This window comes from Lampetra fluviatilis, chromosome 29 (assembly GCF_964198595.1).
Source record: "Lampetra fluviatilis chromosome 29, kcLamFluv1.1, whole genome shotgun sequence".
Classification (NCBI taxonomy): domain Eukaryota; kingdom Metazoa; phylum Chordata; class Hyperoartia; order Petromyzontiformes; family Petromyzontidae; genus Lampetra; species Lampetra fluviatilis.
Genome location: NC_136303.1, coordinates 1,545,283 through 1,559,340, shown reverse-complemented (window position 1 = coordinate 1,559,340; position 14,058 = coordinate 1,545,283). Strand labels below are relative to the sequence as shown.

Sequence of the window (14,058 nt, the reverse complement as noted above, 5' to 3'; positions counted from 1 at the left end):
ATCATGGTCTGTGGTCTATCCGCTGCTGGATACAGACTTTGCCCACACAGCTGAATGACGACGTCACAATCACCGTGAGCCACGGTCTCTCCGCTGCTGGACGATGACCTCACCATCGCCAGGGCACGGCTTATCCACATGTCACACGAACGCGAAAGGGAGCAAGCAAACGGACAGAACAGACGCGGTGAGAGCGATGGATTATTATTATTACATCAATTAGTGCCCCGCCTGACCGGGGGAGGGGGGGAGGTCAATGTCCCTCGTCTCGAGCAAAGGACGAGCGCGCCACCTGGCGGTCTTCATCGGGAGGTGCCGGGGGGGCCTTAAGCGAGCTACGAAATCCAACCGGACGTTGGCCACCCGTCAACAGTGGCAGCGGAGGGCGGCTTTGTATTTCGCAGCGCGGTTGGGCGCCGCGGTGGCGTCAGCGCTGCGGATGTAGCGATATCCTGCTGCTGCTGATGCCGGTAGCGGTGGGAGGAGGATATCGAGGAAGAGGTTGTCTGCCGTGACGCGTTAATCCGTGTCTCCCCACTCCGCACCACCATCAACCACCAGCACCACGGCATCTACCACGACCACCAGCGGTCACCGGCGTCGTGAGCCCGTCCCATCATGAGGCCGGGCGACAGATCGTGATGGTGCCCTCGGCGCTGAACCCGGCATGGCCGTCACTCTGTCGCGCTGCCCAGACCCGTGCGGGATCTTCTGCGTGCTGCTCACATACGCGTGCGTGGGATATGCGGAGTACGCGTGTCTCGCAGCGGTGATACTGCCTGGCTACTCTGGCAGGTAGGTGACGGGTGACAGGTCGACTGACCCCCCCACCCCACCCCCCCCCAGGAGTGTGTCCGTGGTCACTGTGTGGCATTTGGCCCGGAGCTCACCGGTCGGGGGCTCAGCTCCGGAAAATACTTGGTTGTGTTCATCACGTAACTAAATTAACAATGAGATCAATTGAGTTGGAACGCGCCCATGATATTGGCCGTGTATCTCGGGGAAGCTAAGCAGGCGTTGAGGCTGGCTCTCCGTACTTGGATGGGAGGCTGCCTGCCTGGTGTGTCGTGATGTAAACTTGCGCTTGCCAGCTGGAGTTGTCGTAACAAGAGAGTTGACAAAGGTGGCGAACCACACGACTGGCTGACACCAAGGCCGTAGCCATGGAGTCAACATTGGGGGGGGGCAAATCTTCCTGGGGGTCTGGGGGTCACCCCCCAGAAAAAAAAAATCTAAATTTTAAAACGAATTTCTGCCTAAAATATTTAAAAATTCACTAACACATGGGATGGACTTTTTATTGTTTTACAATAATGTCTAATAGTGTGTTGTATTTACATTGCTCTGTTTTCTTTTTTACCTCTTCTTGTTTCATTGTATGTAATGGCAGAGATTAGGGATTAATAAAGTACAACCATAACCACAATAATGTAAACACATCTATGCATTGTTATATGAAGACAAGTCCAGATATTGTGGCCAAGGTTTAGCAAATTGTTGTTTTTCTTTACATAGCGTAGCAATGATTATTTGTACATATTTTTGATAGCAATATATTGGGGGGGGGGGGGGCATTTTGAGCATATTTGAATATTGGGGGGGATGTGTCCCCCCCAATATATATTATAATTACGGCCTTGGCTGACACCCACCCCCAACACGACCTACCCCGTATTCTACACCCTGCTGAGCCAGTCCGCGTGTGCCGTGGGAACTTCGTCATCTTCAATGTGCCACGGTCAATCCACCGCTGGACGGAACCCTCCGAAATCCATCGCCTATGTCACGGATGTGCGATGCAACAGGCGCAGTAAGCATGCGAACTCTGGGACAACTTTAGTTGCATGTTTACCGTGAACCGTCTTCCTAGTGTAATAATCCTTCCAGAGACGGCTTCGGAATCGGTCCTTTTATTTCCACTCCACAATACACTTTGCTCACTCACTCTCCGTTGCTGGCAGACAACGGAGAGAGGACAGACCACGCACTAAGTCCCCACCGCGCACGTGGCAACCCCAGCCCCCGTCCGCGCGTGACCCTGCTCTTGTCAGTTTCAGTCTCCTCTCGATCGTTCCCCTCCACTCGCTCTTAATACCTTCGTCACGTGGTTCCCCCAGCCAATCGTACATGGACAGCTTCGACCATTCTCGATGGTTCCCTGTCAATCCCGGGACCACGCCCCTCATCCGGCTCCCCATTGGCTGGGGCCCCGAATGGCTAGGCCAATCACTCCTGATGACCTGTCGTGATGACGCATGGGCCATGGTCCCTATCTCAACCCTTATTGGCTACAAGCAGGACCGGCAAGCCAATCCCCACGTGAACCCTCTATGGCTGTTAATACACTAGTAGACGTGCCAAAGTTGGGGCATCGCCTACTCTAGCTGTCTCTGCGTGTTTGTGTGTACGCGTTCCTTGCGCCTCCGTCTTGGCTTGCCCTTCTGCGCCGGTTTCAAACATTCAGGCTATGTCTGTCCACGATCCAGCCTGGGTTTAACCAGCCCGGATTGTGTGAGCCACTCACAGATCCCTAAAACGGTCTGGACACAGTTCCATCGGTGGACTCCTCCGGCAGGCGAGGCTGCGTTGGCTGGATCGTGTAGCCCGCATGCTCAGCCACCGCGTGCCCGGCCACCGCTTGCCCGGCCACCGCATGCCCGGCCACCGCATGCCCGGCCACCGCATGCCCGGCCACCGCATGCCCGGCCACCGCATGCCCGGCCACCGCATGCCCGGCCACCGCATGCCCGGCCACCGCATGCCCGGCCACCGCATGCCCGGCCACCGCATGCGCGGCCACCGCATGCCCGGCCACCGCATGCCCGGCCACCGCATGCCCGGCCACCGCATGCCCGGCCACCGCATGCCCGGCCACCGCATGCCCGGCCACCGCATGCCCAGCCACCACTCGCCCAGCCACCGCATGCCCAAGCAGCTTCTGTTTGTTCGCATAGAGGGGGCTAAACGGGCGCGGCATGGGCTAGAGAAGAGATGGAGCTGATGCGGTACAACATGAGGATGTGGAGCTGAGTGGACTTGCCAATGACTGGTACCAGTGGTGTCAAGATGTGAAACTCTGTGGAGGAGGAGGCTCGTGAAGGACGCTGCTGCTGGGCACTTGAAGGCAGTCGCCCTCCAGCAACAGCGGAAGGAGCGACGCTCACAACAACGAGCGGAGCGCCGGGCGATAAAACGCATCAAGTTGGCACAGTGGGCAGCACAGTTGGTGCGGCTTCCAATCATCTCAGGTTAACCATGCTGACACACGGGTCTATTCTTGTGACCTGCCAGCGAGCATTCGACACTTCACGTGGCCTCAACGTGCACCTAGCCTGGCACAGGCGAACGGCGGTTGTCGTAGCATGTGTGTAGATGTGTGCCTTTGTTGAAGGGGTAAATAATTGACTTTGCGTTTAACGCGAAATCCGGTTGAGACGCGTTCGAACAGTACACAAACAATCACCACCACCGTAGCTGTATCGCCCCTAGTGGGCGCTGTCAGGTAGTTGCCGTCTCATCTCCAACGCGTCCTGTCCAATGGCCCATTGGTAATAATTATTGTTAGAGAATGCAGTTTGCAACTTTTACTGCTGCTGACCATGCTGATGGAGCCCAGTTGGCATGCCAACATTCACACGTGGTTCGGACCGTTGGCATTCCAACGTTGGAAGTCCAACGTTGGCAGTCCAACGTTGGAAGTCCAACATTGGCAGTCCAACGTTGGCAGTCCAACGTTGGCAGTCCAACGTTGGAAGTCCAACGTTGGCATTCCAACGTTGGCATTACAACGTTGGCAGTCCAACGTTGGCAGTCCAACGTTGGCATTCCAACGTTGGCAGTCCAACGTTGTAAGTCCAACGTTGGCATTCCAACGTTGGCATTACAACGTTGGCATTCCAACGTTGGAAGTCCAACGTTGGACTGCCAACGTTGGACTGCCGACTGGGTGCTGACGATGCTGCTTGTGGTGGCGGTGATAATGATCAGACCAATAATTATGTTGCTGAAGTCGCCGATGCGACTGCCGCTTGCTACCGCTTGCCATTTGGGGTGACGACGATGCTCGTACTACTGCTGCTACTACCGCGGTGTCTGATTTACAACGACTATGCCATTTGTATCGCGCGCAATGTCACAGACATGGAATGTGACTGTAGGTTTTTAAGGTGCGGAGACTTTTTTCTCTCGGTGTCGCTTAAAGGACAGTCGATAGGGCAGTGCCGGATGAAGCTAGTGCGGGGCCTGTAGCATGTGTAGCTACTTTTGCTACTAGGTGTTCGGAGCATTGAGGTGTCTCTGGAAAGGTCTCGGTTCTTTGTGTCGAGAGGAGGGAGGAGGTTGTGAGTTCTGCCATGAGCTGTAGTGCAGGGCGACCAAGTAGTGTTGATTCAACTGCCTACGGCTGTTGCTGCATAGCTGTCAACCCATACGGGTTTACCCCGTTCTCGTACAGGGAAATTGAGTCTTCAGGTCCATACGGTGTAGAGTCGTTTCAACATGGGCATAAACAAAATATTATTTGTGTGTCTCCCTTGTGATGATGGGACTTTGTAGGATGAACGTTGGGATTTATAAGGGTCCCGGGGTGACCAATAAGGCCTGAGTTGGTCTGTAATAAGGTAGGGCACTGATCAGGGGTTGACAGGCATCTTGCTGTTTCTGTTTTTTTCTGATGCTGCCGCTTCTGCTGATGCTGCTGGGAGGATGTTGATGCTGATGATTAAAGTGACCGTTGCAATGATCCCGGCCATATTTGCAAGCAAAATACTGTGCTGAACTTCCAGCAGATGCAGACAGGCAGAATACATCTCGCAGGAATACTCACGCGACGCCAGTGACTCGGTGTGAACATGAGCAGCGACAGGCTCATTCCTAGCAGCGGTTTCAGCCGCACCACCTCTACATAACAAAGGCTCAGTCCCATTTACAGCAACCGCACCTTTACATCAGCCGCACCGTAACAACTCTTGGAACCTCCCAGTTCAACCAGTCTACACAACAAAGGCTCATTCCTAGCAGCGTGCTTCAGCCGCACCGAACCTCACAATAATAATATCCAGGTGCCTGCCTTGGCTCCTCCCACCCTCAACCAGTATATATACAAGGGCTGTTTTCTTGGAATATCTCTCACTTGATACAGCTGTCGTGCTGTGACGGTTCCACCTGAAGACGGAAGCTTGTGTTGCCTCCGAAACGTCGTGATTTTTATTTTATTTTTTATTTTACTTTTATTTATTTAATTTTTTTACCTACGTGACTTTACCGACTAAACCTAAGAATATGAGCAGCGACAGTTCATGTTTGGTGGGGGCCTCGGGGACTGTTACATTGTTGGAGGGCCCTCTTTGTGGTTGAAATGCCTAAACTTGATTGCCCACCACCCATGCCCGATGCCATCGCTATTCACTTTGGTTATTTCAGTTCCAGTGTTTACTTGTGAAAAATGAAATGTAAAGCTCAAGCAGAGATAAGATGAACCAAACTTTTTAATTTCCACACAGTGATGCACTGGCTTTAATTGCCAAATGACCTATAGGGTTAAGCGTATATGATTAGACTATACCACATCACCATAGTTTTCTTCTTCATATGGCTGATGTTGTTGAAGAGCAACAACTACATTGAAGTGGTTGAGCCAGATGATTGCGTCCCAAGTAGCGGAGTGGTGTGCCGCTGTGGTGATGCCTCCTCATCCTGTATTCGTGAATCCGGCCATTGAGTCTGTTATACGTTCCGTGGTTCTGTTCAGGGTGACCACAGCCGCCACACACTGCCAGAGAGTTGACTTTTCCATTCCTGCAACATCATCAAGCGTCCACATCTGCTGCTGCTGATGCTGCTGCTGCTGCCATGGTTTGTGTGCGGATGCGGTTTTATGGTCGTGGCCATAAACTTCACAGAAGATCAAAGCCAGTGATCTCCTGCGTCCGGTCTTTCACGAGACGTTCGTGGTATCTTGTGAACTCATTTCGCCTTGCAAAGCATCATCAGGGTTGAAGTTGTATTGTTGTAGGCTGCAGTATTCAATATTTGGGGGGGGGGAGGCTCCGGACTACATCGCCTAAAGCCCCTGCGTTTATCCTGAACGTAAATCCACAGCAATTGCACATTCATGCACACACACAGCAGATGCTCACACGCACACGCGCACACACACATGCACTTCTCACGACAGCAACAAAAACTCGACATTTACAAAATGTGGCCGGGCGGCTCAGAGTGCAGAAGGCCGAGCTGGTACAGCTGAGAACCGGGGTCTGAATCCAGGCAGCCGCCAGTGATTACACCGGCTGCACTCGGGGATCTCAGACGTAGTTTTGGGATATTCCCTTCTGCGGGCTCTTCTCTAAACACGACGGGGCTGCCCTACTCTGCGAGAGTAGAGTATGGCAAGAGAGCGCAGGGCACGTCTCGTGAACAAGTGACATAACGCACGTGCACACCGACACGTTTTTTTTTAATGGGTTCTTGACGTTCGCGATACCCGCATGGAATCCCTTGCGTGAGAATCCATTACATTCGATTCGTATACGTTGCATGTAATTAGTTCACGTGAACCCTGATGACGACGGTGGGCGACCTAAGCAGCTACTATCGGTGCTAAAACCTACCACACATTCGATTTTGTGAAGAGGTCAATTTGTTAAGAGACATATTCGGTCCTCCTTGCCCTGAAAAAAATGTGACATTGAAATCTTGAACAGCATCAGTCTCGTGCCCGGTGCGTGTACAGTGGGTGATCAAAATTTCATGAAGGTGTGGCGTGTTTGAGTGTTCACTCTCCTATACTCGTCCATTGCCCTTGCCTCCAATCTTCTCTCAATCTCCATGTCCCAGTCGTGATGAATGAGATCGTGGGTCCAGGTAGGTTGCCGCAATATAATCTTGCACAATTCGGCACGAGATGCCTGCTACCTTTTCCACAGTCGACCCAAACCCGGACACATTTCTCAGTGAGCACTGGATCTGCCAGACCTTGCAGTTCACTGTAATGCAGTTCAACACAATTCCTGCCACCTGAACACAGATACCTCTTTCCGGACTATGCAGGTCAAATCTGGACAGGTGGAAACCCTAAAATATAATGTGATATTATATCTCACGATATAATGATTATCGCAATATAATTTTCCCGTAACTTTGCAATTGTATTTCACACGTTCATAGACGTGTGTGTTGTCCTTTGATGTACTTCAAGTAGGAATAAGGATTGCTTAAAGAGTTAATCAACTACAGTCCACTCAACACAAGCCTGCCGTAAGTATTCTAATTATTGTAAATTTACAATATGTAATGTTTAAAGTGCTAACGCTGTCAAAAAATTTGGACATTTCGTCCCACGCCATCAATTAGTGCGTATAAATTCTTTACAAAGCCATGATTTAATGTTAATAGGAAGGTCCACACAAGCTTAATAACTATTGTCAATGTTAATTATTGTTATTCCAGAAATATTTGACCAGGAGAGGAAATATTTAAAAAACACACAAGTGAGCAACGATAATCATGATATGATTTTAACAAAAAGTCCCGTAAACGAGAACGTGCAAGGCTGCCCTGCATGAGCAGACTGGCACATCGGAGGCGAGGGCACGGGTCCTATGGGTGGAAAAAAACCCGATTTTTCCAGCGGCAGGCATCGGGTTTTTTCTTTAATACAATTAAACCCGATTTCGGGGGAATTAAAACCTGGTTTAATGAATACGAAACTTTGATCCAAGGCTTAGGCTACTTCCTTGTCGGTGCTGCTATCGTACTCGGGGGGGGCCGTCGGGCACGGGGTAGTCGTAGAATGCGGCGGGCAGGTTGGTCTTGATGAACACGAGCTTCTCCTCCACAATCGTGGGCGCCAGTGAGTTCCTTCGCTTGGAATGGATGAAGCCCATCGTTGAGAAGTTGGCGAAGTGCGGTTCTGCAATTAGAACCAATTAAACGGGATTTCTTCCAATCTCAGATGATCGGGTTTAATATCAAAAGACAATTAAACCCGATTGTAAAAAACCCGACTGTGCCACCCTTGACGGGTGCACGCGCTGCGTCAGTCCACCACGTGCTCTGCTGATTCCGCGCTCATGCCGATCCCAGCATGGAGACATCTGTGTGGGCTGTGTGTGTAAGCCACAGCCGATGATCAGGTTTGAGGTTTCTCAGCTCCGTTAGCGCCACGGTAACAACTTCTATTCCGCTTTGATAGAGTTACAGAATGAGAGACGCTCTCTCCCCAGCGCCGCTCATTAATAATGACTGATGCGGAGACACGAGATCGGGGCGAGCGGGCGGTAGGGAAGGGATGGTGGTGATGGAATCGTGGGTGATGACGGAGAGGATGACGTGGAGCAGAGGGTGATGGTGCGTGCCGGTGATCCAGCGCCGTGGAAGTGCGGGTTGGTGGGTCACGTAGAAGGCCGCTCGTGAAATTGGCCAGGAGGTGGCAGTGTAGCAAGTGGGTTTTGTGAACACGCTCTGAGACTTGGTAAGGGGGTGGCGACTGAAAGTGGGCGGGGAGACTTTCATCCAGCGGTGGAGAGACACTGGATGATGATGAATATAATTATCGTGTTCATAAATTAGGTTGATCTTGGCAATTTAGAGTTTGTGATGCGAGTTTAAATTTTTTTACCTTGGTGGCTCTAAAGCTAAATAATCTACCCCTCTAAGCCTTTCCTTATCTGAAACATTACCCCTAACCGCAGCCCTAGACCTCACTTGAACCCATGGTCCATCCATTATGTTGCAAAGTGATTGCTTCATGTGAACCCGGCAGCTACTGAAGAAGGCTCGGTCGGCATTCACCACAATACCAAAAATAGAATCTACTCCTCACGAGTTGCCTCCTGAGCACGATGGGTAGTGCTACGCCGTCTTCAGAAGCGCCGCGTCTCAACATCCTCATCCTGGGTTCTCTGCACGGCGTCACTTGTTAGCGTCCAAGGGGCCGTCCATGAATTACGTCACGCACCTAGGGGGGGGTCAGACATTTGTGACGATGTGTGACGAGGGGGGGGGGGGGTTTGAGAAATGTGACGTCACGTAAAAATGCGCAACTTTAAATAATTGTTATAAAAACACTCCTACAACATCAGAGTGCAGCGCCACATTAAATACGCACTACAATGACAATAGTTTAAAGCGATTTGAAGTATGTTTTATTTTCAAAATGGAAATATAGTTTTGGGGGGGGGGGGGCAGAGCTTTGTGACGTCATATTTGAGGGGGGGTCTGACTTTTTGTGACGCCGTGTGACGAGGGGGGGGGGGTGAAAAATCGTCCAAAATCGCGTGACGTCATTTATGGACGGCCCCCAAGATTTGTGGCCGTATGATTCTCCCGATATTACTGTTGTCCGATAAAGTTGAATTTCTGAGCTTGTGAGATGTATCGTCGTCTGCCGATATCCTAAACACGAAATGATCATCTCCTCCCTGGTTACGCGAACATCTCCGGTGCAATGGCCAACACCCACGTGTCAGCTCATCCAAAATTAGATCACCTTCTCTTAGGAATGGACCGAGGCAGAACGCCGTTCACATTCCCGCGTCGCCGCTCCTTGCGAGCCACATAGCGGCGCCGTCTCCAAGCGGCTCGGTCTTTTAAACTTCACGCGCGCGGACACACACAGAGATCGTGGGGGGAACGGAGCCAGCGTTTGAACCAGAAATACAAATCCGCTGAGAACGGCCGGCCAGGGGCAGCAATCGCCGCACTTCGCACCGCAACAACGGGGCGCGTTGTGAGCGAGCCGCAATGTTGCGCGCGTGTGCGATGGCAAGAGAGCGCAGCAGGGCACGTCTCGTGAACAAGTGACATAACGCACGTGCACACCGACACGTTTGTGCGCCCGCCCGCGTGCAAAATAGCGCGCGCTTTGTCTCCAAACACGCCGCGTCTGCGGCCCCGTCCCGTAACGCGCAAAGGCACAAAGCCCTCGTCTGTCGGCCGACATCCTGGCCGTGCCCCCCCCCCGCCCCCCCCCCGAGCGTCCCTCCTTGAACTTATTCTCAGGAAGCGCGTCTCGATGCCGCGGCTGGCAGTGGGCCCTGTCTCGCGTTGCGTAATGCGGGGGGCGAGTCGCCCGGCCGCTCCCTCGGCCCCCGTCGCGAGGTCGGGGCTCCGCTCGTCACGCGAGTTGTGCGCGCTGACGCCGGCCTCGGGAGCGCACCGCCACCGCGCAGAGATGCCGGGACGGGGGCTGGGGGGGGTGGACCCTGCGCCACCAAATGTCCCTTGCTCCCCCCTCCACACCCAGGTTCACTCTCCCCTTGCGGTAAATCTTATCTTCTTGTGTAGATGTAAATAGCAGGGTCTTACTGCAAGGTGCTTTACAACGGTTATAAATAAAGTTTTTTTTTTATCGGGTTAGATCACGTAAATATAAATGTGTCGTTAAAGCCGCCACCACCCGACACAACCAATTTGTAAGTAAACAAAGACGATGAGTGGTGTTATGAATGGTGGTGGTGTAGTTATGGTGGCAGGAGATCAGGTGGGAGTGGTTGTGGAGGGCTTGGGGTGTGATAGAGGTCGGGGTTGGGGTCGTGATTGAACATGGCTCCACAAGGCGTACAGGTCCGAGTACGAAAGTGCGAGTGGAATGCTCTCACCACGACCCCACAGGGTTCATGAACGATGCAGTGTATGAATTGCTGAAGCCTGTAACCGGCGGTTGAACTGTGAACCTCCTGTGTGGGCTGCGACGCTTAATGTTGACCCCCGCTGTGTCTCTCACCCCTTCCCATTGCCCTCCCTCCCCGTGCATCAGTGGCTGGTGGCGTTACCTCCACGCGTCCCTCTACACGCTCGATATCCTCTTCCTCCTCGCTGCCCACACGCGCGCCATGCTCGCCGACCCAGGTGAGGCAGTGGCGTGGAACGTCGGGTGTGTAGGCGGTGCAACTGCACCGGGGGGTGGGGGGGGGCGAGCACTCTCGGTTGTATGGGGGGCCTGCGGTGCCAGGGTTGGGCAATACAGGCAGCTCATTCCCATACAGATGGAACAGCTGGAGACAACACTCGCTCGGCCGCCTTCTTCCGGAAGGCCAGGGTACAGTTCAAAGTTAATTTATTAGGTATGGCCCTGTGAGCCATTCGGCTCTTGAATTGGGTGCAAGCGCAACAAACAAAAACAAAAACATGAACAAGAAAACATCTTAAAGTGACTATGTGCAAACAGAAAATCCAAGAAAAGACAGCTAAATATTGCAGAAAAAATCACCGTACACCAACCCTGTGCAAATATCCCAGTGGGATGCAAGTCAAATAACAACAACCACAAGACAACTTAGATTAAGGCCAGAAACCTCGGGGCTCACTGGGAATGGAGTTGCACAGCACTCGCGTGCGATCCACCAACCGTCGCTGCCTCCAAAGGGCCGCGTGATAGATGTGCACCACCACTGTCCTGGCGTCACGTTCGGTGTGGGACCTCGTGCCAATCAACGCGCGGTAACCGACACGAACACATCGCAGAGCTGCACTCCCCGCAGCCCGTGTCTCCTCATTTAAATCTTTAGCTCAAACACTCTTGCACAACCCCGCTAGGGTACATGCTACGTGAACCGGCAGTGCGCAAGTATTTAATTATTTATACGTTTATTTGTGTGTTCGACTGGATGTGACGTCCACCGTGCAAATGAAACAACGATTAAGTTACGGGTTTAAAATCTTTAGTTACGCGCCAAGTCACGCGTCTGCTACGTTCGCCTCAATCGACACCCTTGGACACCCTTGCTAATGAGGCAGACGCTCCATCTCGAGGGTGGGGACATTTGAACGGGTTCATTAAAACTGTCCGGCGCAAACCGCGAGAGCGTTGGCGGCTTGTAAATATAACCGCGGAAGCTTCAGACTCCGCGGGGGACAGCACGGAGGGGGGTGGTCGGGACACAGCCCGTGTGTGTGTATCACGACAAGACAATGGCTGCTTGTGTTTCTGAGCTACATCTCCCTTTTAATGGACCGGTTTGGGGGGGGGGGGGCGGCAGCTCGTTTGCAATAAAAGGTCCCATTATAGACTCAATGGCAGACTGTCGTTGAGGATTAATAGCGTGGCAGGCTTGCAGCGTCATAATCTGCCAGAGTCTATTTCCAGCTCATTATGTTGGCCCCCCCCCGGCGGTGAGCTCACGGTAATCAGCTTCTGCCGAAAGATTTGCGGCCGCGCGCCGCAAAGATACCATGAAAATGAATCATCCGCAGCCCCTTCGTCACTCCACTGTTGGATGAAGTTCTGCCCGTGCAGTGGCGGCCGAGGTTGTTCGACCGCAGCTCACCAAGCTGGCCAGCGCGGGCTGCCGAAGGCGCTGATGTTAGCCGTGGTCGCGAATCGAACTCGGCTCACTGTGTGCATGGACAAGTGTCCTGAACACCCTGCCACCGCTTCACCCGACTCAAATTAAACGACTTTATTGAGTACTAAACAATACAAATGCAAGGCTAAATACCTTTATTATGAATAAATATCAACTCCAAACATGAAAATAAAATGTTTAGTCCATCAATCTATGCAGCTGAAATTCCAGCAGTATGTGGCCTGTTAAAACAATGCCACTAGGCTTCTTGATGTCATTGGATAACATCAGTGACCATTGGTTTCTGAACTTGTCCTGGACCTCCCATAGGTCAGCTCAGCCTTATTTGGGTACCTGGCGCAGTGTGTAAATGCCACCACTGGGGAAATGAAGGTGGCCGGGCGTGATTTTGAACATGGCCCCCTCGTGTGCCGTGCTGACCTTAGCTGCTCGCTAACAGCACTTGCCCTTTTGAGTCGAAATGTTTGAGTGTACGAATATCTCCGTCTCTGTGTGTGTAGAGGTTTGTGCTGGTTCTAACGTGTGTCTTATGTAGAACTAGCCGATCTGATTCAGTCATTGATTGCTCTTCCAATTTATCGGTTCGGTTGCTCGACCAATCGGACAACACCCAAATAGTTGTTAGAAATAATTTCTCACCTCCTGTGCCGCTGGACGGGAGGTAATGGGGGCGGGGCTTGGTGGCTGAATTGGCATCATTCATCAGCCGTGCGTCACGCTGAGAATCGCTTTGTTGGGGGTTTCCTGCCTTATTTTTTTATTGATTTTTTACAGTTTTTTTTTATATTCGCATTTATGACACATGGTGCGATTCCAACAATAAACACGTCGTCCGGCGTTACGGGTCGTGTGCGTCCTTGTTTACAGGGCTCAATGTCGGTATTTTACAGGGTTGGCTGAACTTTTAGTAGGTTTCCCACCTACCTCGAGGAAGGATTATGCAGGGGCCAGCTGCCGTTTTTACAGGGGGCCCCCGAGTAACCAAAACCCCTCAAAAAAATGGGAGTCACGAAGAATAACCTCTCGTTGATCAATCGACTTAATCGTCGCGCGACGCTCGCCTCGCGTGCCCCGCTCCGGTTTGCTGCAGGTGTGGTCCCTCTGCCCGCGACAGCCATCGACTTCTCGGACATCCGTTCGAGCGCCACGCGTAACGGCGCGGAGCAGGTGCGTGCCCTCGCCCCTCCGTCAAGCCATCGCCCGCCCACCGCCAGCCTCGCCCGCTCGCCCGCCCGCCACTCTCGCGCTCCCCCACGGACTAGACGGGCGGCCTCGTCCGTCTTACCCTCTGGACACTCGATGCATTGGTCAATAATACGGTGGCCTTAGAAGGAGATAGATATACGTAATAGGCGATGTTTCAGGCGATCGCCCAACTTCATTGCACTTAATGGCCTGTCTTCATAGCACGTAATACATTGATTGCACATGCAGCATTTATGTGTTATGTCATTGCTAGACTCATCAGCTTTTATACATTTCTGTTCCTTTTAAGCCCGCAGTGTTACTGACACTACGGTCTTTGCCGCCAAGTTTATCCCACGTGCAATATCGGAATCGGGCCACGAGACAGAGAATCCATTCGGATCTCACGTATAGCAGCGGATCGCCCCGTAAGGTACAGAGTGACCGCACGCAAGCAGACATCCTGGAGCTTGCCATGAGATCCCTCCAAGTGACCTTTGGTTCAGAGGTGAGGCTCCAGAGGTCACACGGTAGGGGGGCATCACTTTTCTACCCCCCCTGTTTC

At 52.3% G+C, this 14,058-nt stretch overlaps 1 protein-coding gene across 1 annotated transcript in view; it reads left to right on the top strand.

Moving 5' to 3' along the window:
- The first annotated feature begins 431 nt into the window (after window positions 1-431).
- LOC144942927 (palmitoyltransferase ZDHHC3-like) overlaps window positions 432-14,058 on the top strand; it is a 55,410-nt gene continuing 41,783 nt past the window's right edge. Inside the window, exons 1-3 of the mRNA XM_078869957.1 lie at window positions 432-795; window positions 10,760-10,851; window positions 13,399-13,475. Of these exons, the coding sequence (XP_078726083.1) occupies window positions 668-795; window positions 10,760-10,851; window positions 13,399-13,475 (297 nt within the window). The 5' untranslated portion in view covers window positions 432-667. The remainder of the gene's footprint in view (window positions 796-10,759; window positions 10,852-13,398; window positions 13,476-14,058) is intronic.